At 43.6% G+C, this 25,681-nt stretch overlaps 1 protein-coding gene across 17 annotated transcripts in view; it reads right to left on the bottom strand.

The window, feature by feature from the left end:
• ST6GAL1 (ST6 beta-galactoside alpha-2,6-sialyltransferase 1) overlaps positions 1–25,681 on the bottom strand; it is a 155,717-nt gene that overhangs the window by 19,838 nt on the left and 110,198 nt on the right. For 8 of the 17 annotated variants that reach the window (XM_067034194.1, XM_067034190.1, XM_067034189.1 and 5 more), the window contains 2 exons: positions 22,717–23,338; positions 13,611–13,708 (listed from right to left, as the gene is read on the bottom strand). In XM_067034194.1, coding sequence (XP_066890295.1) covers positions 13,611–13,708; positions 22,717–23,299 — 681 coding nt within the window. In that variant the 5' untranslated portion in view covers positions 23,300–23,338. Of the gene's footprint in view, positions 1–13,610; positions 13,709–18,331; positions 18,357–18,408; positions 18,522–22,716; positions 23,339–25,681 lie in introns of those variants that run through there. The other 9 variants (XM_067034199.1, XM_067034201.1, XM_067034202.1 and 6 more) reach the window with 3 other exon arrangements.

Genomic DNA, 25,681 nt, shown 5'->3' with positions numbered 1-25,681 from the left:
AGCAAAGGATACCATAAACAAGACCAAAAGACAACCCTCAGAATGGGAGAAAATATTTGCAAATGAAGCAACTGACAAAGGATTAATATCCAAAATTTATAAGCAACTCAGGCAGCTCAATAACAAAAAAACAAACAACCCAATCCAAAAATGGGCAGAAGAACTAAATAGACATTTCTCCAAAGAAGATATACAGATTGCCAACAAACACATGAAAGAATGCTCAACATCATTAATCATTAGAGAAATGCAAATCAAAACTACAATGAGATATCATCTCACACCGGTCAGATTGGCCATCATCAAAAACTCTAGAAACAATAAATGCTGGAGAGGGTGTGGAGAAAAGGGAACACTCTTGCACTGCTGGTGGAAACGTAAATTGATACAGCCACTATGGAGAACAGTATGGAGGTTCCTTAAAAAACTACAAATAGAACTACCATATGACCCAGCAATCCCACTACTGGACATATACCCTGAGAAAACCATAATTCAAAAAGAGTCATGTACCAAAATGTTTATTGCAGCTCTATTTACGATAGCCAGGACATGGAAGCAACCTAAGTGTCCATCAACAGATGAATGGATAAAGAAGATGTGGCACATATATACAATGGAATATTACTCAGCCATAAAAAGAAACGAAATTGAGTTATTTGTAGTGAGGTGGATAGACCTGGAGTCTGTCATACAGAGTGAAGTAAGTCAGAAGGAGAAAAACAAATACCGTATGCTAACACATATATATGGAATCTAAGAAAAAAATGTCATGAAGAGATTAGTGGTAGGACGGGAATAAAACACAGACCTACTAGAGCATGGACTTGAGGATATGGGGAGGGGGAAGGGTAAGCGGTGACGATGTGAGAGAGTGGCAGGGACATATACACACTACCAAATGTAAATTAGATAGCTAGTGGGAAGCTGCCGCATAGCACAGGGAGTTCACCTCTGTGCTTTGTGACCACCTAGAGGGGTGGGATAGGGAGGGTGGGAGGGAGGGTGATGCAAGAGGGAAGAGATATGGGAACATATGTATATGTATAACTGATTCACTTTGTTGTAAAGGAGAAACTAACACACTATTGTAAAACAGTTATACTCAAATAAAGATGTTAAAAATAAATAAATAAATAACAATGCTAGAATTATGAATAAAAAAAAAAAAGACTGATCATTTCCCAGCCATCATAGTAAAGACTGGCTCAGGCAAAAGTGATCAATGAATGTTAAACATAGGAGGGAATTTTGATTTGGAGCAGAATAATGGCACAGTATTAAAGTGTTCACTCATAGACCTCAAGGGAAAAATGTAATTATACAGTGGCCAAATCAAACAACACCATATCCAAGCTGAAGAGCAGATGGGCACTGGATGCCTCCTGATGTGATGCTCTTCGGAGGATACAGTGTCATTTGTGTAGTTTTCCAGCCAGGAATGCAGAAACTGAATTGAATACTGAGAAAGCATCAGATAAACCCTAAATTTTAAAAAACTTTAAAGAAGGACTTTTTTCTTCAAAAATGTCAATGTCTTGGGCTTCCCTGGTGGCGCAGTGGTTGAGAGTCCGCCTGCCGATGCAGGGGACACGGGTTCGTGCCCCGGTCCGGGAAGATCCCACATGCCGCGGAGCGGCTGGGCCCGTGAGCCATGGCCGCTGAGCCTGCGCGTCCGGAGCCTGTGCTCCGCAACGGGAGAGGCCACAACGGTGAGAGGCCCGCGTACCGCAAAAAAAAAAAAAAAGTCAATGTCTTAAACGACAGAGGATATGGAAATATTCTAGGTTGAAGGAGACTAAAGGGGCGTAACAACTAGATGCAACACGTGATCCTAATCTCGATCTTGTGCTAGAAGAAAAAATATGCCATAAAAGACATTATTGGGTCAATTAACAAAACTGCAGTGCAGCCAGATTAAAGTATGGTATCAGTGTAAATGTATGAAGTTGATAACTATATTTTGGTTACATAAGACAATATTCTTATTCTTAGGAAGTACACATTAAATATTATCTTGGTCAGTTCAGGCTACTATAACAAAATACCACAGACTGGATGCCTGAAACAACAGACATTTATTTCTCACAGCTCTGGAGGCTGGGAAGTCCAAGATCAAGGTACCAGCAGATTCAGTTACCAGGTGAGGGCCCACTTACTGGCTTGCAGATGGCTGCTTTCTCCCTGTATCCTCATATGGTAAAAAGAGAGCAAGCTCTAGTCTCTCTCCTTTTTTTTTTTTTTTAATGAGGACAGCAATCCCACTGTAGAAGCCCCTCCCTCAAGACCTCTTCTATACCTAATTATTTCCCATATGCCCCATCTCCAAATACCATCACACTGGGGGTTAGGACTTCAGCATATGAATTTGGGGGAGAAACATTCAGTCTACAACATTCTACCCCTGTATCCCCCCAAATCATGTCCTTCTCACATACAAAACACATTAATTCCACCCCAACATCCCCCAAAGTTTTAACTCATTCCAGTATCAACTCTAAAGGCTGAAGTCCAAAGTCTTATCTAAATATTATCTAAACCAGAAGAGAGCAAAACGATTCAACCAGAAGTAAAACTCTTCTCCTGTGAACCTGTGAAACTGGATAAATTATGTGCTTTCTAAATACAGTGGTGGAACCGGCATAGGGTAGAGATTCTCATTCCAAAAGGGAGAAATTAGAAGGAAGAAAGAAGTGACAGGTTCCAAGAAAGTCTAAGCCTAGCAAAGTACATATACCATTAGATCTTAAGGCTTGAGAATAATCCTCTCTGGTTTGATGCTCTGCCTTACGGACGTGGTGGGGCATCAGCCCCACCTGCGTGGCTCTGCCTGGCAGGAGTCACTCCCCCAAGACCCTGGGCAGCTGCCATATGGTCTACTGAGGTCAAGGCAGTGCCCTGCCCCCTTTGAAACCAAGGAGGCAGCCCTGATGGTCTCTGAATCACCATTGGGTTCATTCTTCCCTTGTCTTGAAGAATGGTATATGTTTGCGGGCAAAGAGCTCTATAGTTTGGTCCTGTAGAATCTGACAGCCTGCCTTCATTTTGTCCTGTAGCCACACTCATTCAGTTCACACTAGCAGTGTTTCCCCTGGGGTAGCTGATTAGGTCTGTGGTTCACTCCCACACTGACCTTTCTATCAAATGCTTGTTGGGCCATCCGCTTACTATTTTTTTCAGAACAAGCGTTCTCATTTTTTGCAATATAGATAAGCTGAGAATTTTCCAAGTCTTTAAGTTCTGTTTCCTTTTTGCTAAACAATTCCTTCTTCAATTCATTTCTCTCCTCTCACATTTTACTAAAAGCAGTCATGAGGAACCAAGCCACTCCTTCAGTGCTTTCCCTAAGGCAATTTCTAAAAATTGCCTCAGCTAAATATCCAGTTTCTTCACTCACAAGTTCCACCTTCCACAAAACATTAGAACACAGTTCAGCCAAGTTCTTTGCCACTTTATAACAAGGGTCACTTTTTCTCCATTGGTCAATAACATGTTCCTCATGTTATTTCCATCTGAGAGACCACACCAGAATGGCCTTTATCATCCATATTTCTGCCAACGTTCTGTTCATGATTATTTGTCTTCTCTAAAAAGAGGCATGCTCTCCAGCTCTCCTCTTTTCTTTCTGAGTCCTCACCAGAATTTCCCTCTGTCTGTATTTCTCGCATGCCCTTCAGAACTCCTCCAGCTTCTACCAGTTACCCAGTTCCAAAGCCACTTGCACGCTTTCAGGTGTCTGTTACAGCAGCACTCGCTGTTTCTCGTTATCAAAAAATCATAGTCTGCTCAGGTTGCGATAACAAAATACCATGGACTGGGTAGCTTAAACAACAGATATTTATTTCTCATGGTTCTGGAGGCCGGGAAGTCCAAGGTCAAGGTGGCAGCAGATTTGGTTCCTGGTGAGGGCCCTCATCCTGGCTTGCAGATGGCCACCGTCTCACTGAGTCCTTACGTGGCGGAGAGTGAGCGAACTCTGGTCTCTCTTCCTCTTCTTATGAGGATCCTAATCCCTTCATCATGGGGGCCCCACCCTCAGGACCTCATCTAAACAGATTTCTCTCCCAAAAGCCCCACCTCCCTCCAAATACTATCATATTGGATAGTTAGGGCTTCAACATAGAAATTTGTGGGAGAGCTGTAAACTTTCCGTCTGTAACAAATATTTAGGGCTTGATGTCTGTAATGTATACAAGTTACTCTCAAATGAAAAAACTGTATTATGAAAGATGGATAGACCAGATGATATAGCAATGGGGTAAAATGAAAAAATAAGCGAATCTGGATAAATGGTACATAGGCATTCTTTGTATTTGTCATATTATTGCAACTTTTCTGGAAGTTTTCAAGTATTTTCAAATAAAAAGTTCAAAAAATTAAAAAAACGAAGTTTGGAGGCAATCCACTGAGTGAGCAGAAGGTTCTTTGGACCACACTTCATTCAACAAATATTTCTTGCACATCTGCTATGTAATGGGCACTTGGGCATTGGGCATCAATGAACAAAACAGGCCCCAAATGCCTCCTCTCACAGTGGGAGAGCTAGGCGATAAAGGAGATGGATAACTTATATGATGGGAGTGAGAAAACATGGACTTAGGACGTGTCACCAGAGAGCCAGGAAAGAGCCCTGGACAGGCTGTTAGGAAGGCTTCAGCCTACATGGGCCTGCCATTGTCCTCTGTGCAATTGCACAGCTCACCTTCTCCTCTCAGGCCTCAGTTATCTCATTTGTAAAATGAGACAATCAGGCAAGACCCTGGGCTTCACAAGGGCAGGGAGCATATCTGTTTCTGTTTTGCTGCTGTTGCTGGCAGCTGAGTTCCAGCCCTGTTCACAAAGTCTGGCATGGAGCAGGTGATCAGTAATTCATTCTGAAATGAATGAATGGCTAGTTGATCTCCGAAGTCCTTTTCGGCTCTGGGATTTCCAATACCATTTGGATCACCTTAAAGGATGTCATGTCACGTCAGACATCACATCTTATTCCACAGATATTAGAAGGATAACGAGGAAATACTATGAACAACTTTATGCTAACAAAGTCAATAACGTAGAAGAAATGAACAAATTTCTTGAAAGATATAGACTAACAAAGCTCAAGAAGTCAAGAAGAAACAAGTAACATGAATAACCCTATATCTATTAAAGAAGTTGAATTTGTAGCTAAAAACCTTCCCACAAGGTATATTCTAGGCCCAGATGACTTTACTGGTGAACTCTACCAAACAGTCAGGGAAAAAGTAATACCAGTTCTACACAAACCCTTCCAGAAAATTTTAGACGAACAATTCCCAGCTCACTCTACAATGACAGCATTACTCTGATATCAAAAATACAGACAGACATACAAGAAAGGAAAATTACAAACCTATATCCCTCATGAACATAGATGCAAAAATTCCTAGCAAATGACCTCAAAGTGTAGACATTTTATGATTGAGTGAGATTCTGAGGTAAGCACTGGTTGTGCGTGGTGACTGAGCTGAAATGCGGAGTGAAGTCAGATAGCAGGTTATTTTAAAGATAGCTATTTTCCACAAACTAAATATAGGTTGTGAATGTTCCCTTCAAGATTCAGTAATGCCCTCACAGAAAGAACTCCATGCCAAAGATTTGCCTGGTCTAAACTTCCAAGCCAGGGCTATCAGCCCCACACTGGAGTACACCCTGCTTTTTTTCATTGCAGTAAGAACACTTGACATGAGATCTACCCTCATAACCAATTTTTAAATGCAAAATATAGTGTTGTTAACTATAGGCACAAGGTAGAGCAGATCTCTAAGAACTTATTTATCTTGCACGATTGAAACTTTATACCCATTGAATAGCAACTTCCCATCTGTCCCTCACCCCAGCCCCTGGCAACCACCATTCAACAATCTGTTTCTATAGAATATTACTCAGCATCAAAAAAGAAGGAAATTGGGCTTCCCTGGTGGCGCAGTGGTTGAGAGTCCGCCTGCCGATGCAGGGGACACGGGTTCGTGCCCCGGTCCGGGAGGATCCCACATGCCGCAGAGCGGCTGGGCCCGTGAGCCATGGCCACTGAGCCTGCGCGTCCAGAGCCTGTGCTCCGCAACGGGAGAGGCCACAACAGTGAGAGGCCCTCGTACCGCAAAAAAAAAAAAAAAAAAAAAAAAAAAAAAGAAGGAAATTCTACCAAATATGACAATATGGATGAACCTGGAGGACATTATACTGAGTGAAGTAAACCAGACACAGAAGGACAAATACTGCACGATTCCACTTCTATGAGGTATCTAAAATAGTCAAACTCATGCAAAAAGAATATACTCTTCTGCAGTGCACCTTTACTGGCTTTGTGTGTATATGTTGGGGAGCGGGGTGTGTCTTTTTCTCTTCAACTCAACGGAAGCCCTTATGAGGAGGAGAGCATTGCATTCTCCTGCTCTTCCCCCATACTAGGCAGGGTCTTGAGGGAGCTTATTCGACTGACTGAATGGAATCTAGGTAGCTGGCTGCACACCAGACGGTTGGGCTACACAAGGAAGAGAAGACCAAGGGCAGCTCTGGCATGTTGAAAACCAGTTATGACCCACAGGTTTGGAGTAGGAAGGCACCCTGTGTCCAATATCATCAAGTCGAGCCCCTTCTCTGTTTCTGAAAAATATCAGCGACCTAGAAAAGCTTAAAGAAAGCTCAGGGGAGTTAATGTACCACCAGCAGACAAACCTAGATCCAAATCCACCTCTATTGCTTAGTTTCTGTGCTACCCTGAGCAACTCACTTCAACTCTTTGAACCTTAGTGTCCTCGTCTAAAATGGAGTTTGGTGGCCACACCTCATAGAGTTGTCATGAAATGTGATAAGACAGGTATGGCCCTTAGACAACAGAAGTATTTAGTAAGTGGCACCAGCTAATATCTCAAGATATGCCCCGTTAAGTGATCTGGGAATGCCCTGGGTGAAGTTCAGTCAGCGCACGTATCACTATGCACAGGGTGTAGGTTTTCTCTTCCCAAACCTGTACAAGAGCTTCTAAGGAAGCCACTGGGTCCAGCAGGGGCTCAGCTGAGTCTCACGAAACCTTTACACTTAGAGTCACAATTGAATTTGTTTAAAGACCCACATTTAGCTATATGTGGTTTCCCTACTGAATCTCGTAACAGCACCTGGCACATACATGGCTGCGTAGAGCTGCTGAAACTTCATGGTATGACACCGTTCTCTTTAAAAAGCCATCTTCTCAATAAGAAACCACCTCTTTGTTTTCCATGGCTTTGTCACAGGCCAGGTGCTCAAAAGGCTGTCCTCTGCACGTGAGGAAGCTGGGAGCTGAATAAATAAAACTGGGCCCAGCTGCCGTCCAGAGGAGCTCTCCCTCTGGGAAGAAAATGAGCTGCTCAAAGGTGCAATTTACCAAACCCACAGCTATTCCCCCAGGAACTCTGGGGTGCCAGGTGCTGTCTGGGTGCCATGGCGGGGACTCAGTTTGCCCAGAAACAGACACAAAACAGCTGGGATAACCAACTGGGACAAAAGATAGAGGAGACAGACTGCCAGCTTCCTAGGATACCAGTATGAGAAAGGGCCAGAATAGAAGGGCATCAGTCACGTGTCAGTATCACAAGGAGCAAGGTCACGTGGCTGCCCGTGACCAGTGTTAAAGCAACAGGCTTGATGTTTAGTGCCACTTACAGAAAGAGAGGAAGGAGGGTCAGCGTGTGTGAGGAGGATGGGAAGGGCTTTCTTGAGAGTGGATTGGGCACCCTGGGAAGTCGGCCACCTCCTCTCAGCCCTGGCAAAGGGACCACAGCCATCCAGAAGTGCAGGAAAAAATGCTGTACCTCAGTGGAAAACTTTGCATTGTCTGCAGCATTCCCTTCCTCTTTATCAGATTCTAATCCTATGAGAGCTGTTTTGCAGCGCTTTGTAAGCTGTAGTGAACTACAGACACGCTTTCTCAACCTTGCCCAGTAGAATTTCAGTTAAATTCCCTCTTCCTCCTGCTCACCTCGTGACAAAAAACAGTTGCATTCCTTTATTCAAATGTTGTACTGTTTTGACTTTTCCTCTGAACCGGTTATAACATCTGCCTGGTTCCCTCCTCATATGACTAAAATAGACACTATCTGTATGATAGTCATGAGCTTACTTTTTCCTGAAAATTATCCTTTAATTTTCTCCCTTCTGCTGGGCACCTCTGAAGCGGCCCCAAGCTGGCTGACATCCCTGCTGGGAGCCAAGATGCCCACTTGCCTGGGAAATGGGAGGGCACGGTGACCGCCCAGCAGACACAGGCAGGCCTCCGCGCCGCACTAGTGACGACGGCCACCCTTTACAGAGCCTTTGCTTCAGCATCGGGCCTCTGAGTGGCATGCTCCACGCTCAGTAATCTCACTGGATCCTACAAAGACCCAGCAGGGTAACTTTTCTTATTTCCCTTTACAAATAAGGGACCTGAGGCTCAGAAAGATAAGGCAACTTGCTCAAGTCACTCATGCAGTAAGTACTGAGGGAGAAATTTGATCAAGGTCTGTCTCTTAATTCCCGGGCAACCTTACCTTGGCTTTATTTTCTTTCATTGAGGTACAGTTGGTGAACAATATTATATGTTTCAGTCAGAATATAGTGACTATGTTTAAAGGTTATACTCCATTTAAAGTTATTATAAAATATATTCCCTGTGCTGTACAATATATCCTTGTAGCTTTTTATTTTGTACCTAGTAGTTTTCTACCCCTTCATCCCCTGCCCCTATCTTGCCCCTCCCCACTGGTAACCACTAGTTGTTCTTTGTATCTGTGAGTCTGTTTTTGTTGTTGCTGTTACATTCACTAGTTTTAGTTTTTAGATTCCACATATAAGTGATATCATACAATATTTATCTTTCTCTGACTTATTTCACTTAGCATAATACCATCCAAGTCCATCCATGTTGTTGCAAATGGCAAAATTTCATTCTTTTTTATGGCTGAGTAATATTCCATTGTATATATGTACCACATCTTCTTTATCCATTCCTCTGTCGATGGACACTTAGGTTGCTTCCATGTCTTGGCTATTGTAAATAGTACTGCAGTGAACATTGGGGTGCATGTGTCTTTTCTCAGCATTGTTTTTGTTTTCTTTGGATATATACGCAGGAGAGCAATTGCTAGAAATTAAAATCTCAGAATCTTTGAGGATTGAGGGTTAGTTCTTCACTAAACACCTGGAAGAGATGCCCGAGAAGAAAGCAGCCTCCCAAATCCAAGAGAATTGTCAGGCCTCCTCCGAGCTCCCTCCCTTGCTTGCAGCTTCCTACTGATCTGCAGATCATGCCACCCCTGAGCAAACAGAGCTGGATTTCTCTCTGAATCCACTCTCCCCAACCTCAAAGTGGCTAGCATGGCCTGGAGACCCTACTCCATTCCTGGAGTTTGAATGACAATTTCAAACCTTCTTGGCTCAGACCTCCTCTACTGAAACCTCTCTTCCCCTCAGCCTCCCTACAAAAAGCCTCCTTTTCTCTGTACCCTACTTTGCAGAGAAAATCGAAGCCCCTTCATCCTTCCACGAGAGACTGCCTCTGGCTATTCCTCTGCGTCCTCCTTCCCTCTGACCCCTTCTGCTGGGGTTAGCCCTCCCCTAGGCTTTGGACCTACCACTCCCACCACTGACTTAATTATCTCCTCTTTTTAGTATATTCAATTTCTCTATCAACTGGTTTTCTCCTCATTGACTTAAATTTGTGTGTGTGTGTGTGACAAAACATGTATAACATAAAATGCACTCTTTTAACCATTTTTGAGTGTACAGCTCAGTGGCATTAAGTACATTCATGCTGTTATACAACCATCACCACCATCCATCTCTAGAACTCTTTCATCTTCTGAAACTGAAACTCTAGATCCATTAAACAACTAGTCCTCTTTCCTCCCAGGCCCTGGTAACTACCATTCTACTTCCTGTCTCTAGGAGCTGGACCACTCCAGGGACCTCATATAAGTGGAATCATACAGTGATTATCCTTTTGTGACTGTCTTCCCATTGACTTTTAAACATACTCAATTCTCTGCAATCTAAAATGAAAAGAACAAAAACTGGCCCTGGAACCCTCACCTCTCTACAGCTATTGCCCTATTTCTCTCTGCCCATTGGAGCCAGCCTTCTTGCAAGAACTCTCCACATTTTCCTCCCTCCCCACTGCACACTCTCCAATCTGGCTTCTGGCTTCACCGCTCTCCCCAACGGCTGTCGCTGAGGCCAACAGTGGCCTCCAGTTTGCTAAGGAGAGAACGATGCTTTTCGATCTTCATCTAAATTGGCCTCTCAGCAGCGTCTGAGGGCTCTGACCTCTTTCTCGCTGCTCTCATTACCCAAACCCCCTGCATGGACTTTTCCTCTCTCTACAGTCCCTCTAGTGCCCTCATTTGGTCCCACTGTTTCACTGCCACATAGATAGAGACGATTCACAAATCCTCATCTGCAGCCCAGACCTTTCCACTGAACTCCAGTCCCATCTCTATAACTGCCTACTGGACCTCTCTTCACAGGCACGTAGAAGGCAGCTCAGATCAACCATATGCAGAACCACATTTTTGATCCCTGCCCCCCTTCTCTGACCCTACCCCTCACAACCCGAAACATCTCCCAGTACTCCTTCCAGTCTCACTGACTAGCTGGCCAGTTACACAAGCCAGAAACCCAGGCGCACCCGTGGCCCCCCTCCCTTCACCTCGCACACCCAACCACACACTAGAGCCTGGTGGGCGCACATGCTGAGTAGCTCTCAAATCCATTCTTTTCTCACAGTCCCCTTCACTTCCACTCTGGCGCAACTGCCAGCATTGCTAGTCCACACGATTGCAAGAGCCCCCTAAGTGTGTCTGTCCGTCCACCGCACCCACTGCACTTATCAGATGGAAGCCAGAGGGGTTTACAAAATGCAAGTCTGGCCATGCCTCAGAGAAGAAAACAAGTGCCGTGGCCTGGCCCCTTCTCACCCTCAGCCTCGTCCCTCTCTACATCCCCACCACCCAGACTCACCTCCCCCCCGGGTCCTGGTGCGTCCCAGGTCCCTTCCGCACACGCCTCACCCACGCTGCTGCCTCTTCTCCCACTTCTCGCCGTCTACCCTTACTCCTCGTGCGCGGCGAAGAATCACCTCCTCACTTCTTCCTGACTTCCCTGCCTAGGGAAGATTCCCCGTTATGGGCTCTGGTAGCACCTTAACCCTCTCCTTTGTAGCTGTCTGTTGTAACTTTATATTTGTTTGTATGACTGTTGGATGGTATCACGAGAACAGGGCTGAGTCTGTTTCGCTCACCAACGTACCCTCCACACCCACCTCAAGCTCTGCACACGTAAATATCAGAGCAGGTAACACTTATTATGCATAAGTGCCGGCCGCTAAATGCTTTGCGTGGATCTTCTCACTTATTCCTCACAGCAACCCTGTGAGGAGGTATTGTTATTCTCCCCTCTCCCCTCTTTCCAGAGGCATAAGGAGCTTAGGCGTGATCGTTTAGCTCAGAGAGGCAGAGCTGGTTTCCACGGCAGTCAGGCTAGCTGCAGTCTCAGCGCCGTCCCTGTCTGTGTTAGGAAGCAAGGGTAAGTAAACCTTTCTTTCTCCTGGGTATTAAGGTACCATCTTATACAGAAGCAGAAGTTAGGCATTAGCATTCCCTGGGGGGCCCTCCAGCTCCATGTTTCTGTGACTGCAGCACAAGAAGGGACAGGAGAAAGAAGGGAAAGCTCATCCCAAACCCTCTGCCTGATGTTCTAGACTTGCCAGCGTCTGAGCAGCCATGAAGCTCCAGCCTCACCTCCCTCGGTGGTGCAACACGAATCCAGACCCCATCCCCACCCTGCCAGAGCTGTTTGAGTGCCCCCTCGTCTCCTGTGCAGCTCTGTCCCGCCAATCCCACTGTTTGGATGCCTTCCTAGTACTGTTTCTCTAGATCCTGCCCGTCTCTCAAAGTCTAGCTCAAGTGCCACTTGCTCCAGAGACTCTCTTGCCGACCAATCTATTTCTTTTAACCTGCCCTCTTATAGCTTATCATAAAAGTAATGTAAAAACCCCAAACATAAGGTTGAACAGGAACAAGTATTAAAAGTACAGAGAGGCTGCTGGAGGGTGTTACAGTGTTAGAAAGTGACAATATCATCATCATCATCATCCAAATAATAATAGAAGTATTAGAAGAAGAATCAAAAACAAGATGGTGGCCTCTTGCAAAGGAGTTAAGTCCCATCATAAAAAGGTTCCTAGGACTGTGGGCCTCAGATGGAAAGCAGGCCATGCAGGAAGCAGCTTCTGCCCAGATGGTGAGTTCCTGAAGGTCAGGCCGTAAAGAGATTGCTGAGAGAAACAGGGAAGTGGAGGCCTGGCAGAGGGGAGGAGGAATGCATATTCTGCTGGGACGGTGCTGAAAGGGCACTTAGGGTCACTTCCAGGACCCAATCCACACCCATGAGCCCTCAAAAGTGTACAGAGTCTAAACACTGACATAAAATCCCCCAAGGCTTACACGTATACTCAGAAAAAAGACAAACATTGGTGGTCGGGAGTGAGGTGAATGGGTTTATAGTCCTATCATGCTATTTTTTTTTTTTTTTTTTTTTTTTTTTTTTTTTGTGGTACGCGGGCCTCTCACTGTTGTGGCCTCTCCCGTTGCGGAGCACAGGCTCCGGACGCACAGGCTCAGCGGCCATGGCTCACGGGCCCAGCCGCTCCGCGGCATGTGGGATCTTCCCGGACCGGGGCACGAACCCGTATCCCCTGCATCGGCAGGCGGATTCTCAACCACTGCGCCACCAGGGAAGCCCAATCATGCTATTTTTGATATATGTGCAATCCAGTTTTTTCCACTAATTCAATCCATTAGCAGAACTTTGTGGCAAGAGTACTTCTCAAGTTCCCATTAGTATAGAGAAATCAGCATATGCTACCTGGAAATACTTCTGGAAATGAATAGTCTAGGGGGATTCATGAGGTAATACCGGAATTGTATTGCTGTATTACACATAATTACACTGTGATGCTGTTTTATAATACTTGGATAAGGTTTTACAGCATATAAAGCACACCCACGTTCATTGCTTCACTTACTTTTCGCGACACTCCTCTCTCTCCCTGGATATCCTCTGTTGCCCCTCGGGGAACACTCTGGATGTAACCTGTGGCCACAGGGACAGCAGAACTCGGCTTTCTCTGGACACTGGACACCTCCAGTAATGCAGACTAATGCCATGGGGCTTTCCCATGGCCACAGTACCAGGCTGGATCATGGAATCACTGTCTTCTCCTTCTCCATGAGGAATCCGGGACGCAGGAAGGGCAAGGGACTTAATTAAGCCGGTGGCCTTGATGTGCTCCTAGTAAATACATTCTACTTCGGAGCCCATGGATTTTCTCATGTATTCCTCACAACAACCCTGTGAGGAAGGTACTGTTATTCTCCCCTCTTTACAGATGAGTAAACAGAGGCATGAGGAACTTAGGCATGATCTTTTAGCTAAGAGAGGCAAAGCTGGTTTAGATGGCAGGCAAGCTAACTGCAGAGTCTCTGTACCGACCACTGCACTCTACTCAGCACCGTCCATGATCGTGTTAAGAAGGAAACTTCTCTCACTATACTTCTGCACAGAAGAAATTTTACCTGAGAGTTCATCAGGCGAATGGTGGTTTTCGTCCCCACGTCTTGTTGGAAGTTGGCTGTGGGTGCCCCATTAAACCTCAGGACTGCATCGTGATCATCTATAAACCACAAGGAAACAACACATCAGCAATATGCAGAGAGAGCAGTCTGGAGGGAGAGAGGGCAGGAGGAAGGGGAGGGGCAAGAGAATAATACATCCTAATCTTTATCTCATCCTGGTACACAGGGGACAATGATCACATTTGTATAGTGCAGTCAGGTAAAGTTCACAGACAGAGGTGAGTAACTCTCTGCCCAGCCACTGTGAAGGCTAAAGAGGCGCATATGGTGGTGTTTCCCGAAATCCACTCGGTGATGCCAGGGTGCCCGGGCACAGGGGCAGCGTGGACAGGGCCAGTGCACTACTCATAATGGAATCACTATTCCAGTTACCAAAGGAGCAAATCAGATTCTCTTGGTATTACCAGTAGGTCATACTTCTATCCCTGTCAGAAGAATGAAGATCCTACCATAAGCTTGGTCTAATCCACAAGTGCAAAGTACCCCGTGGCATTCTGAAAAGCTTGCAGTGCACAGCAAATGAGAGAGATTCACTATGGCATCCAAGACAGCTCCTGAAGTGTCCCATTTAGGAACACGAGCCCCAGGAAGGGTCACAAACCTGGGTGGTGGCAGAGGTGGAAAAGAGGTCATAAGAGCTAAACTAAACCCCATATTTTCTATTAAAAATTTTAAAAGCTCTTTGTCAGAAACAATGTCTTAAATCCAGCCAAGATCAAACAGACCATCTTTTTAAAGATCTACTCACTCCCCAGCTCTGGTTCTCTGTCCTTCCAGCTGTTTAAACAGGGTTTGGAAGACGTGGAGAAGATTCTCTGCCTGGCAATGACCAATCTGATGGGGGAGGGAACTGATGACTTCTAAGATCCATCCTAACCCTGAGCCTCTGTGATCCTGTGAGAGCTCATCCCAAGCTTATTTGATCAAACAAGCTTCGGTTCACCACTGAAATCTGCACAAGATTTGGAGGTCAGCCCAAACCTCTGTTGTGCTGTTTCTCTGTGTGTGGGTTTATTTTGGGTGGTTCTTCATGCACAAAGGTGGCATCAGGAGAAGAGGGGTAGGAGTGGGTTTTGGCTCAATGTAAGAGGATCTAACAGAAAGTACCCACAGAATTAAGGGAAGAAAGCCTCCCTCTTTATTTCAATTCTAATGTATATACCAAACCTCAGGAATCTAGACATCTCATTCACAAAAACAACCCTATCCTCAATCCCAGGACAAAATTTTTATCAAAATGGTTTAAAAGTTACATGAGATGCTCATAGTCCAAACATTTTCAGATAACAGGACAGGCACACAGAACTGCAAATCGAGCAGGAAGTTTATCTTTACACAACTCAGATTGCAACAAGTTTTGTCAGAATCAGTCACTGATTTCAAAAGTGACCAGTAGTAACCACACTAGAAATGTTGATTTATCAGAAACTCCACTTGGTCAACTTTCCCATTTCACAGGTGAATAAACCTGAGAGTCCCAGTAGACAAGAATGACAAGCTCAAATGCAGTCATTGAGAGTCGAATAAAAGGACTATTGACAAAGTTGTCGGTGGAGTTTAACAAGGTAGAGATGGACAAGGAAAGGGACCATACCCCAGGGTGGGCCACAGCACGGAACCAATCCCACCCCTACACCTAAGGCAGCAGGAGGAGCAGAGACCCCATCTGAGGAAGCCCAGCTGGTGGGAACTGCGAAGGGAATCATTACCCCAGCCTCTCCTCCTCCCCTCTGACTTCCAGGCCTGCAGGGAAAAGGGGAGACACAGACAGGGCTGACCGAAAGGGGCTGAAACTTACAGTCCAAGGGAGAGAAGGAACCTGTAGGCACAGGCTCCTTCTGCAAGGGCGGGGAGGAGGGGGACAGACACCCTGGCCTCACTCTCCTTCTTCTCAGTTTTGTACCAGCGTTACTACTGTCCTGTCCCAAATCAAAGCCAGAGAGCAAGGACACCCAGTTGACACAGTCCAAATTTCTATTCCTCCGGGCACAGAGTCATAGGAAAGCATGGAGAGTGAATTTGGGGGGGGGGGGGGGGGGCAGATGGAGAACGCCCAGCACAGGAGGCTTGAGATAGCTCCTTGGTGTTGACCATGAGAAAGGAGAATGCTTTTATTCCTTCAGTAAATACTGATAAAGCTTGTACTCTCTGCCAGACACAGTTCTAAGTGCTGGAGACAATGGTTGTGAGCATGAAATCAAGGTCCTTGCCCTTAGAGACCTCAAAATCTACTGCAAGGAGGCAGACAATAGATAAGCACAACAAACCACATTTGACATAATTACAGATTGTGATTAATACTATGGCACAAAATAATAACCTATAATGGAAAAGAACATGAAAAAGAATACACACATATATATATACACACACACATATATATATATATACACACACGTATAACTGAATCACTTTGCTGTACATCTGAAACATTGTAAATCAACTATACTTGCATAAAAAAATAAAAATTAACAAAAAATACTCTGACACGAATAAACTGAGCTGTGTAACAGAGACCCCGAGGGAATCTCCTTTAGATCGAGGGATTGTTCAGGGACTGCGTCTGAGCTGAGACCCACAGGGCATGGGAAGGGTCCAGGAAAGTAAATTCCAGCCAAAGGACACAGCAGTATCAAGACCCCAAGGAGGGTAAGGACTTGGCTGGGGACAAGTGAGTGAAGGAAAAAAAAAAAAAAGTGCAATGAAAGAGGTTGGCAGGAAGCAGATCATGCAGGCTGTGGAGGCCAGGTATGAAGTTTGGATTTTATTCTAAGATTTTAAAAAAATCAAAGAGAACTTTGAAACAGACCACTAAATTTGAGCTTATAAAAAAAGGGATCAGATCCTTGTTTGCCAAACTGTCCTTTGCTATTGCTACTGAAAACTAAAAGACTTTCAACCTCAAATAGGTCTCCAGGAAATCCCTAGGAAAAATCCACAGCTACTGGGATCCCAGAAAACAAGCCTTGAAGGGGGAAGGCTATAGAAAACAGGGGCCTCCACTTCTCTGTAACTTAGAATTAGAGAGCAGAAAAAGATGCAAATTAGAAAAGGAAGAAATAAATGTACCACGATATGCACGTGATAAAACTGCATGCCTAGAAAATTCAATAGAATCAGCTTGTTGGTAAATTCATAAATACATCAAAATCTACTGTGTCCAGGTATAAGAACTCTAAATAGCTAGAAATTGTGGTGAAAGAAATTTTACCATTATTTGGACCAAACATTTCTTATATTTTCCAGTTAGCTTAATGAATCATATAACCATGTATGGAAGACTACATTCTGATTCTGGTTAGGAAAACTAGATATGATACAGATCAGGTTTGGCAAACTATGGCCCACAAGCCAAATCTGACCTGCCTTGTTTTTGTAAATAAACTTTTATTGGAACTTAGCCAGGTACATTCATTTATTACTGTCTGTGGTTGATTTTGCACTAAAATAGCAGAGTCATTGTAAGAGACACTGTATGTCCTCAAAAGCAAAAAAATTTACTATCTGGCCCTTTATAGGAAAGTTTGCTCACCCCTGACATAAACAATCATGCTCTCTGAGCTGCTCAACCCAGTCTTCACTCTGCCCAAGAACTTCATCTGCCCCCAAATATGCCCAAATTCCATCCCCCACCCTTGCCTTCCATCATATGGTACATGCCTACTTCTCTTCCAGCCCTTCTCACTGGCCCCTCAGAATTTTTATTTATTTATTTATTTATCTGTCTTGTCCCTGTTCTTTCCTTGTCCTTCAAATGTAAACTTTTTTTCTAGGTTTTCTCATCAGTCCTCTTTCCTGGAGGACTTTATAAAACTCATTCTTTACTTCATGAATCTTCTTCCAGTTCTCACCACAGCCGTGTAAGGTAGGGAATTATTTGACATATAAGGAAACTGAAATATATAACCTTTTCTCCCTTTGAATTATTTATTCAGTTTTTTTTTTCCTGGAAGTACAATAACTTGGTTCATAGTCATGAGCTCTTAATTCTATGGCATGATTACTTTCTAAAAAAGTTAAATTAATTTCTACTGCTCTCTTGAAATATACCAACTTCATTACAATCTGCCTGGCAGATTGTATCACCTTGATACAAATGACTCCTAAATCTGACCTCCCACCCTGACACTTTTTCCTGGAAGAAAATACCCAACTGCATAGATATCTATGAAGGGAAATCCACAAACACTTCAGACTCAGCACATCCAAGATGGAACCTGTCCTCTTCCAGAAGCATGCTCCCCTGTGATACAATACAGCCTGCTCCCAAGCCAGAGACCCTGGCTCCTGCCTCTCACTTGAGGTCATTTCTAGTTAGAACCAAGTTCTGTCTCTTCTACCTCGTGATGCCTCTCATGTCAGACCATTTCATCCCACCTCCGCTACCACTGTTCAACAGGCCTGGCACCACTTCTCACTTGGATATGACGATAGTCCCTAACAGCAGAGAGGCACTACAGCAGTCCCCATGGAGAAGGGGACTCAGAGAAATGAGAAATCTCTCCAAAACACACATGATCCCATCACTTGTTTGCTCAAAAACCTTCTAGGGCTCTTCGTGGCTTAAAGAATGAAATCCAAAGTACTTAAGACCATCAACATTCTCTAAGAACTTACCCCCCCCCTCCTCCATCCCCCCCCCCTCCCGGTACCTTTCTGACCTCATTGCTCAGCCCTCTTAACCTTGTGGGGCCCTGCGTCCCAGGCAAACAGGATTATCTGTGATGCTTAAACATACTCTGCACATTTTTCCATGCAGCCTTTGCTTCTTGCTTTTGCCTCAGTTCAGAATGCTCTTCTCCTCTCTTCCAGGGGAGCAAGTCAGGAAGAGTATCAAGGAATTATTTTAACCTGAAAAGGGATTCATTCATTATTATAAAGCTACAATCACCATGAGATGCAAGAGCAGAGATGAGGCTAAGTGTGGGCCCCTTAGCCAAACACCCCAGTTTCAAGTCGAACAACCCAGTTTCAAGTCCCAGTCTACCATTAACCAGCTGAGTAACCTCTGAGTGTCCACGCTTAGCTCCTGGGTAAAATGGGAGCAATAATCGTACCTACCGCGTAGGATTACTGGGAGGATTAAAAGAGCAAGGCTTGTTATGCACACAGCAGGTACACCATACATGTTACTCCTATTAATTCTAATACTTTTAAAATGTGCTATTGCTTGAAATGAATATTCAAACAAATCTAGGATACTTTATACGTATGCCTATTAAAAACAATTGAAAATGACTGTGCCCACCATTGGCTGGTTTGTGGGGCTGCCGGAGACACAACACATTGTTACAGTCCCTCTGGTAAACAATTTTATAATGGACCAAAAAAAAGGAGCCATAAAACAGATCTTACTTTGGTCTTCTACCGCCACTCCTGAGGATATTTCCCCTTTGGAGGGCAGTAGTAGTCACTTAAGTTGTCTTCCCCAAAACCTCCTTAGCAGTACTATTTATAAGAGCAAACAGTTTGAAACCATTTGATATGTTCAACAGTTGGGACTAAGCTGGACAAATTCCAGGTGTAGTGGGAAGGCTGGGGTCTGTCGAGCTCAGAGGCCTTTAACAAAGGGCCTTTCCTTTCCCTCTCCTCTTTGTATTCTAAGTTCCTATTTGGTATTGTTGATGAGTCCATGGCTGAATAAAAGAATACATGAATGAATTCCTTAAAATATTTGTTAGACTAAATGCCCAAAGGAAATAACCCTATAAAAGGCAGAACATTTGAAGTGTAGCACGCAATTTTTGTTAGATCTCAGGATCAAAATCCTTCCATGGAAATACATATTTGAAATTATAACTCCAGTCTATAGAAAAAGGTTATTTGAATTAATGTTTAGTTAAATCCATAAAAATCCAACATTTTATGGAGTGCATAAAAATAAAGATTAGAAACACAAAAGACCCCGAATGGCCAAAGCAATATTGAGAACGAAAAATGGAGCTGGAGGAATCAGGCTCCCTGACTTCAGACTATACTACAAGGCCACAGTAATCAAGACAGTATGGTACCGGCACAAAAACAGAAATATAGATCAATGGAACAGGATAGAAAGGCCAGAGATAAACCCACACACATATGGTCACCTTATCTTTGATAAAGGAGGGAAGGATATACAGTGGAGAAAAGACAGCCTCTTCAATAAGTGGTGCTGGGAAAACTGGACAGCTACCTGTAAAAGTATGAAATTAGAACAATCCCTAACACCACACACAAAAATAAACTCAAAATGGGTTAAAGACCTAAATGTAAGGCCAGACACTACCAAACTCTTAGAGGAAAACATAGGCAGAACACTCTATGACATAAATCACAGCAAGATCCTTTTTGACCCATCTCCTAGAGAAATGGAAATAAAAACAAAAATAAACAAATGGGATCTAATGAAACTTAAAAGCTTTTGCACAGCAAAGGCTACCATAAACAAGACCAAAAGACAACCCTCAGAATGGGAGAAAATATTTGCAAATGAAGCAACTGACAAAGGATTAATATCCAAAATTTATAAGCAACTCAGGCAACTCAATAACAAAAAAACAAACAACCCAATCCAAAAATGGGCAGAAGAACTAAATAGACATTTCTCCAAAGAAGATATACAGATTGCCAACAAACACATGAAAGAATGCTCAACATCACTAATCATTAGAGAAATGCAAATCAAAACTACAATGAGATATCTTCTCACACCAGTCAGATTGGCCATCATCAAAAACTCTAGAAACAATAAATGCTGGAGAGGGTGTGGAGAAAAGGGAACACTCTTGCACTGCTGGTGGGAATGTAAATTGATACAGCCACTATGGAGAACAGTATGGTGGTTCCTTAAAAAACTACAAATAGAACTACCATATGACCCCACAATCCCACTACTAGGCATATACCCTGAGAAAACCATAATTCAAAAAGAGTCATGTACCAAAATGTTTATTGCAGCTCTATTTACGATAGCCAGGACATGGAAGCAACCTAAGTGTCCATCAACAGATGAATGGATAAAGAAGATGTGGCACATATATACAATGGAATATTACTCAGCCATAAAAAGAAACGAAATTGAGTTATTTGTAGTGAGGTGGATAGACCTGGAGTCTGTCATACAGAGTGAAGTAAGTCAGAAGGAGAAAAACAAATACTGTATGCTAACACATATATATGCAATCTAAGAAAAAAAAAAGTCATGAAGAGATTAGTGGTAGGACGGGAATAAAACACAGACCTACTAGAGCATGGACTTGAGGATATGGGGAGGGGGAAGGGTAAGCGGTGACGATGTGAGAGAGTGGCAGGGACATATACACACTACCAAGTGTAAATTAAATAGCTAGTGGGAAGCTGCCCCATAGCACAGGGAGTTCACCTCTGTGCTTTGTGACCACCTAGAGGGGTGGGATAGGGAGGGTGGGAGGGAGGGTGATGCAAGAGGGAAGAGATATGGGAACATATATATATGTATAACTGATTCACTTTGTTGTAAAGGAGAAACTAACACACTATTGTAAAACAGTTATACTCAAATAAAGATGTTAAAAAAATAAAAAATAAATAAAGATTATAGTTCCAATTCATGGGAGTATTAGGCTCTGCCTGAAACTGCAACATGATTCCAGCCAGGCAGACTATAATGACTTGGGAAGAAAGAAAGAAATGTAGTTTCATTATGGATGAACAAAAACCAATTACATTTAGTTTCTAGAAAACAAAGTCCAAAAGAAACCGAAAAAGCAAAAGCAGAAGTTGGGGTGGGACTGGTTATCTTGGCAGCTTTTCTTCCAAAGTGCTGCCTATTTGGAGAGTTATGAAATACGATCTCACCACTTCTTTCTGCTCTAGAGAATCCAATTTGCTTCTCCTTTTCTTCTTTCGAGAGCCTGTGCTTGGTTTCAGACTATTTTTCCTGGCAGTCATATGAAGGAAATAAAACAGGAGACACATGACCTCACCTGCTCCAGTACCTTCCAGAGCCTGACAGAAGAGCTAGGCTTCCTGTGCTTTGCTTTCTTTAGCCTGATTCATTTCGCAATCAAGGAAAACACATTCTCTCAAAATAAGGGAACTAAGGAGCTTTAGGCAAATCCATAGCTCTGTGTTGTACACATGTTTACAAATCTGGATAAACTTTCTGTCTTTTTTTTTGTTTATTTTTACTGAAGTATAGTTGATTTACAATGTTATGTTCGTTTCAGGTGTACAGCACAGTGATTCAGTGAATCTTTTTCATATTCTTTTCCTTATAGGTTATTACACAATATTTAGTATAGTTCCCTGTGCTATACAGGAGGTCCTTGCTGGTTATCTGTTTTATATATAATAGTGTGTATATGTTAATCCCAAGTTCCTAATTTATCCCTAAATCTTTATTAACTGTGAAGAATTTCAAGAAAAGCAAATTGATATATTCTGACCAGTGATTTTTAACCATTTTTGGGGTCACAACTGAAAGCTATGGACTCTCTCTTTGGAAAAATGCAGACTGATTTACACATATACACACATGTTATACACTCCTAATCAGCAGATATTTTTGCACATGATTTTAGGGATTCATGGATCTCCTGAAGTTGGTCCAGAGTCCCCAGTTAATTCTTTTCAAAGAGAAAAACTGAAAATTACCCAGGTAGTTGAGGCCAAAAGAGACAATTAGTCTCTAATTAATCAGTAAATTACAGAATTTCAGGACCTGAAGGAAAAGTAGAGATCTATGCTTTAAATATTTTTAAGTGTCGATGTAGTGTTTTGCTCATTGGTAGCAGTGGAACTTTCTTTTCAAACAAAATCTTCTGTAAAACACCAATATTTAAGACAGATCAAAATAAAGCCATTCTAGTTGATAAAGGTGCTGGAAGACTGGATCTCCACCCTCTCCACTGCCCCCGTGCCACCTCTGACTCATGAAGGACAGCTGAGTAACACTGATCTGGGCCTGCTCCACCAGTCCATGGAGCCATACTGGGACTCCTAGTCTCCAGTACTGTCCACATGCCCAGATGCTCCAAGTGAGTGAGCACTGGCTGCTCAGATAACAGTCTTAACACCCAGAACCCACCTATTTCTTGACCCAGTTGGGAGGACTTCAGAGATCCTGCTGATGAGACGACAGCACACCTGCCCCACGGCCCAGCCTTGGTCCTAATGTTCTCCTTAGGCAGGTAACCCTCCCATTCAGAGGTGTTGAAGGGAAAATCTGTGGCCTCTACCATTGAAACGTTCACGTGGTCCCGAAGGCGGCAAAGCAGGGCCTCTGCACTGAACTTAACACCAGGCCCTGGCCCCTTGTAGGACACTTTGTACTTGTTCATGCTCAGATAATTCTTCCAGATCTTTTGCAGCCTGGGGATAAGGTTTTTGGTGGAGCTGTCCTTGTTCCACACCTGGAAGGTAGCCTCCGGCTTGGCCTTGGGACCACTGAGGGCCTGGCTGCCCCTCTGGGGGTTGTGGGTGCCGCTTGAAGACACAGATTGCGAACCAGACCTCAACACCTGGAATTCCTTGGTTTGCAGTTTAAGGGATTCATAGTAACTCCCTTTCTTCTTTTCCTTCCATACACAGATGATTGCAAACAGGAGAAAGACCAGCACACAGCAGCTGAATTTTTTCTTCAAGTTAGTGTGAATCATAATGAAAGACATGTTCAAGGAAGCCACGCTGTCCTGAGCAGGAAAACAGGCCTAAAAAAAAAGTGAGACAAGGCAGAAAATGATGTAAAGAATATCTGAAAGTAATGACGGGCTGAGCAATGGCTTTAGAGTGACAAGAATTGAATTCCAGTCCAGGTCTGTCTCCCACCAGGTCTGCAACCTTCAGCAAGTCTTAAAAAAAACAAAATCACCCTCAGTTTGGGCTTGAAATGTAGAAAGTAGTACTCAGACACTCCCGTCTTCCTCTCCGAGCTGTGAGCACTTTGTGGACTCGCCCACCACTCCTTTGTACTCCCTGAATCTTAGTTTCCTGTTGTCTTGGTCTAGCTCCCTGACTGTTCTCTGAGCTTCTTGAGGTCAGAAATCACATTTTACTCATTCGGTTTGTAGGGCCTTACACTGTTTGTTCAAGGAAGGCATACATGCTTGAAAAACTAAAAGAAAAAGGCAGAGCAGGCTGAGGGGTCTACATCACAAGAAGACAAACTCCCTAAAAAGGCCCAGCCTCCTTTTAAAATTGCCAGAAAGAGACCTCTTGCCATAGACAGTGTCATAGGTTTGTGATGCATCTCTCTAAGGCAAGGTCCCCCAACCCCCGGGCCGAGGACCGCTACTAGGAACTGGCCACACAGCAGGAGGTGAGTGGCGGGCAAGCGAACAAAACTTCATCTGCTGCTCTCCATTGCTCCCTGTGGCTCGCATTACCGCCTGAACCAACCATCCCCTCACACCCCACCCTCCTCCTCCCATCCATGGAAAAATTATCTTCCACGAAACCGGTCCCTGGTGCCAAAAAGGTCAGGGACCACTGCTCTTAGGGCTCTGGTGCTAGACTCCTGCATGAGAAGAAAGCCAAGGGTCAGCTTCACAATATAACATTCAGGTTTATTGAGTTCTGCATGAGTACTAGCAAGTGGCAGGAAACTGACTCACCTCACGGTGGAAGATGGGAACTCCTGGTAAAATAGCAGATATGTGACCAATTAAGGAAATGAAAACAAAAATGCATTAAGCACACAAGAGGTTATTTTATTCAATTTCATCATAAACCAGGGGCAGTGTGATGCACAACTTCAGCGAGCACTGTGTTTATAATAATCTAATATGAAGGGCATCTCCTGAGCTGTGCAGAAAGGCCCCGACTATTACCACCCATGAAGGTGCTATAATCTTGATTTTTATAGATAAGCCACCTGAGGCTCTGAGAAATTAAGAGAAATGCCTAGGATCATAGAGCTGAGTGAATGGTAGCATTGAGATTCAAATCCAAGTGTACTTGATTCCCTAATCCATGACCCTTTCACTGTATCATGTACAGAACTGCTGAAAGTTCTGGAAAATGGATTTCACTAAGCAAATAGAGCCTGAACAGGCCCCTTTATATCTGGGTAAAGACCTACTTAGTTTTCCCAGAATTTATTGTGAAACTGAATGGAAAATGGAAGTACTTTGAACTCAAACAATGTCTGTATCTTCTGGAAAACATTAAATTCTTCCCTTAGTATCTAGGTTTATTTACCGTAATGGGTCTAAGCAATCACCCCCAGGGTTTTGCTAACTGATTAGGAATCTATACAACAGTAATTAATACAACATTGTAAATCAACTATACTTCAATTAAAAAAAAATTCAGGAAAAAAAAATCTATAGTCCATTTCAATGACGCCTGCTCCTAAGGATATCAGGGATAAGGTGGTAGGAGTTCTGGACTGGGTGTCACAAAACCTGGCTTCTTGTCCCCATTCTTGGGGACCCTAGGCAAGCCTCTTAACCTCTCTGCACCTAAGTTTCTGTGTAGTAACCATCTCTGCCCTGTCTCATTCACTGAGTGCTGGGAAGACCAAACGAGAATGGTGTTCATGGGCTTTGAACGAGGTAAATGTAAAGGCACAGAAGGTTAGAGCAGCCCCTAGGCATGAGGGCCACGTTGAGGCAATGTGGGACAGCAAACGATGGTGGAATGGAGCACTGGCCATGGCTCATCAATCTGAACTTCAGGTCCTTCATCAAGTATAACTAAAGTATAATTATAATTGAAGTATAGTTCAGTTATAATATTAGTTACAGGTGTGAAATGTAGTGATTCAATATTTTTATAGATTATGTACCACCATTACAATATTATTGACTATAATCTCTGTGCAGTACATTATATCCCTGTGACTTATTTATTTTAAAACTGGTAATCTGTACCTCAAATATCCTTTACCTATTTCTTCCATCCCCCCCATTGCCCTTCCCTCTAGATTGTTCTCTGTATCTGTGAGTCTGTTTCTGTTTTGTTTGTTTGGTTTTTTAGATTCCACATATAGTGAAAACATACAGTATTTGTCTTTCTCTGTCTGACTTATTTCACTTAGCATAATACCCCTT

The sequence above is a fragment of the Kogia breviceps genome, chromosome 5 (genome assembly GCF_026419965.1).
Source record: "Kogia breviceps isolate mKogBre1 chromosome 5, mKogBre1 haplotype 1, whole genome shotgun sequence".
In the NCBI taxonomy this organism is placed as follows: Eukaryota; Metazoa; Chordata; class Mammalia; order Artiodactyla; family Physeteridae; genus Kogia; species Kogia breviceps.
The sequence above is the reverse complement of the archived record's forward strand: the minus strand, read 5'-3'. Positions and strand labels throughout refer to the sequence as shown.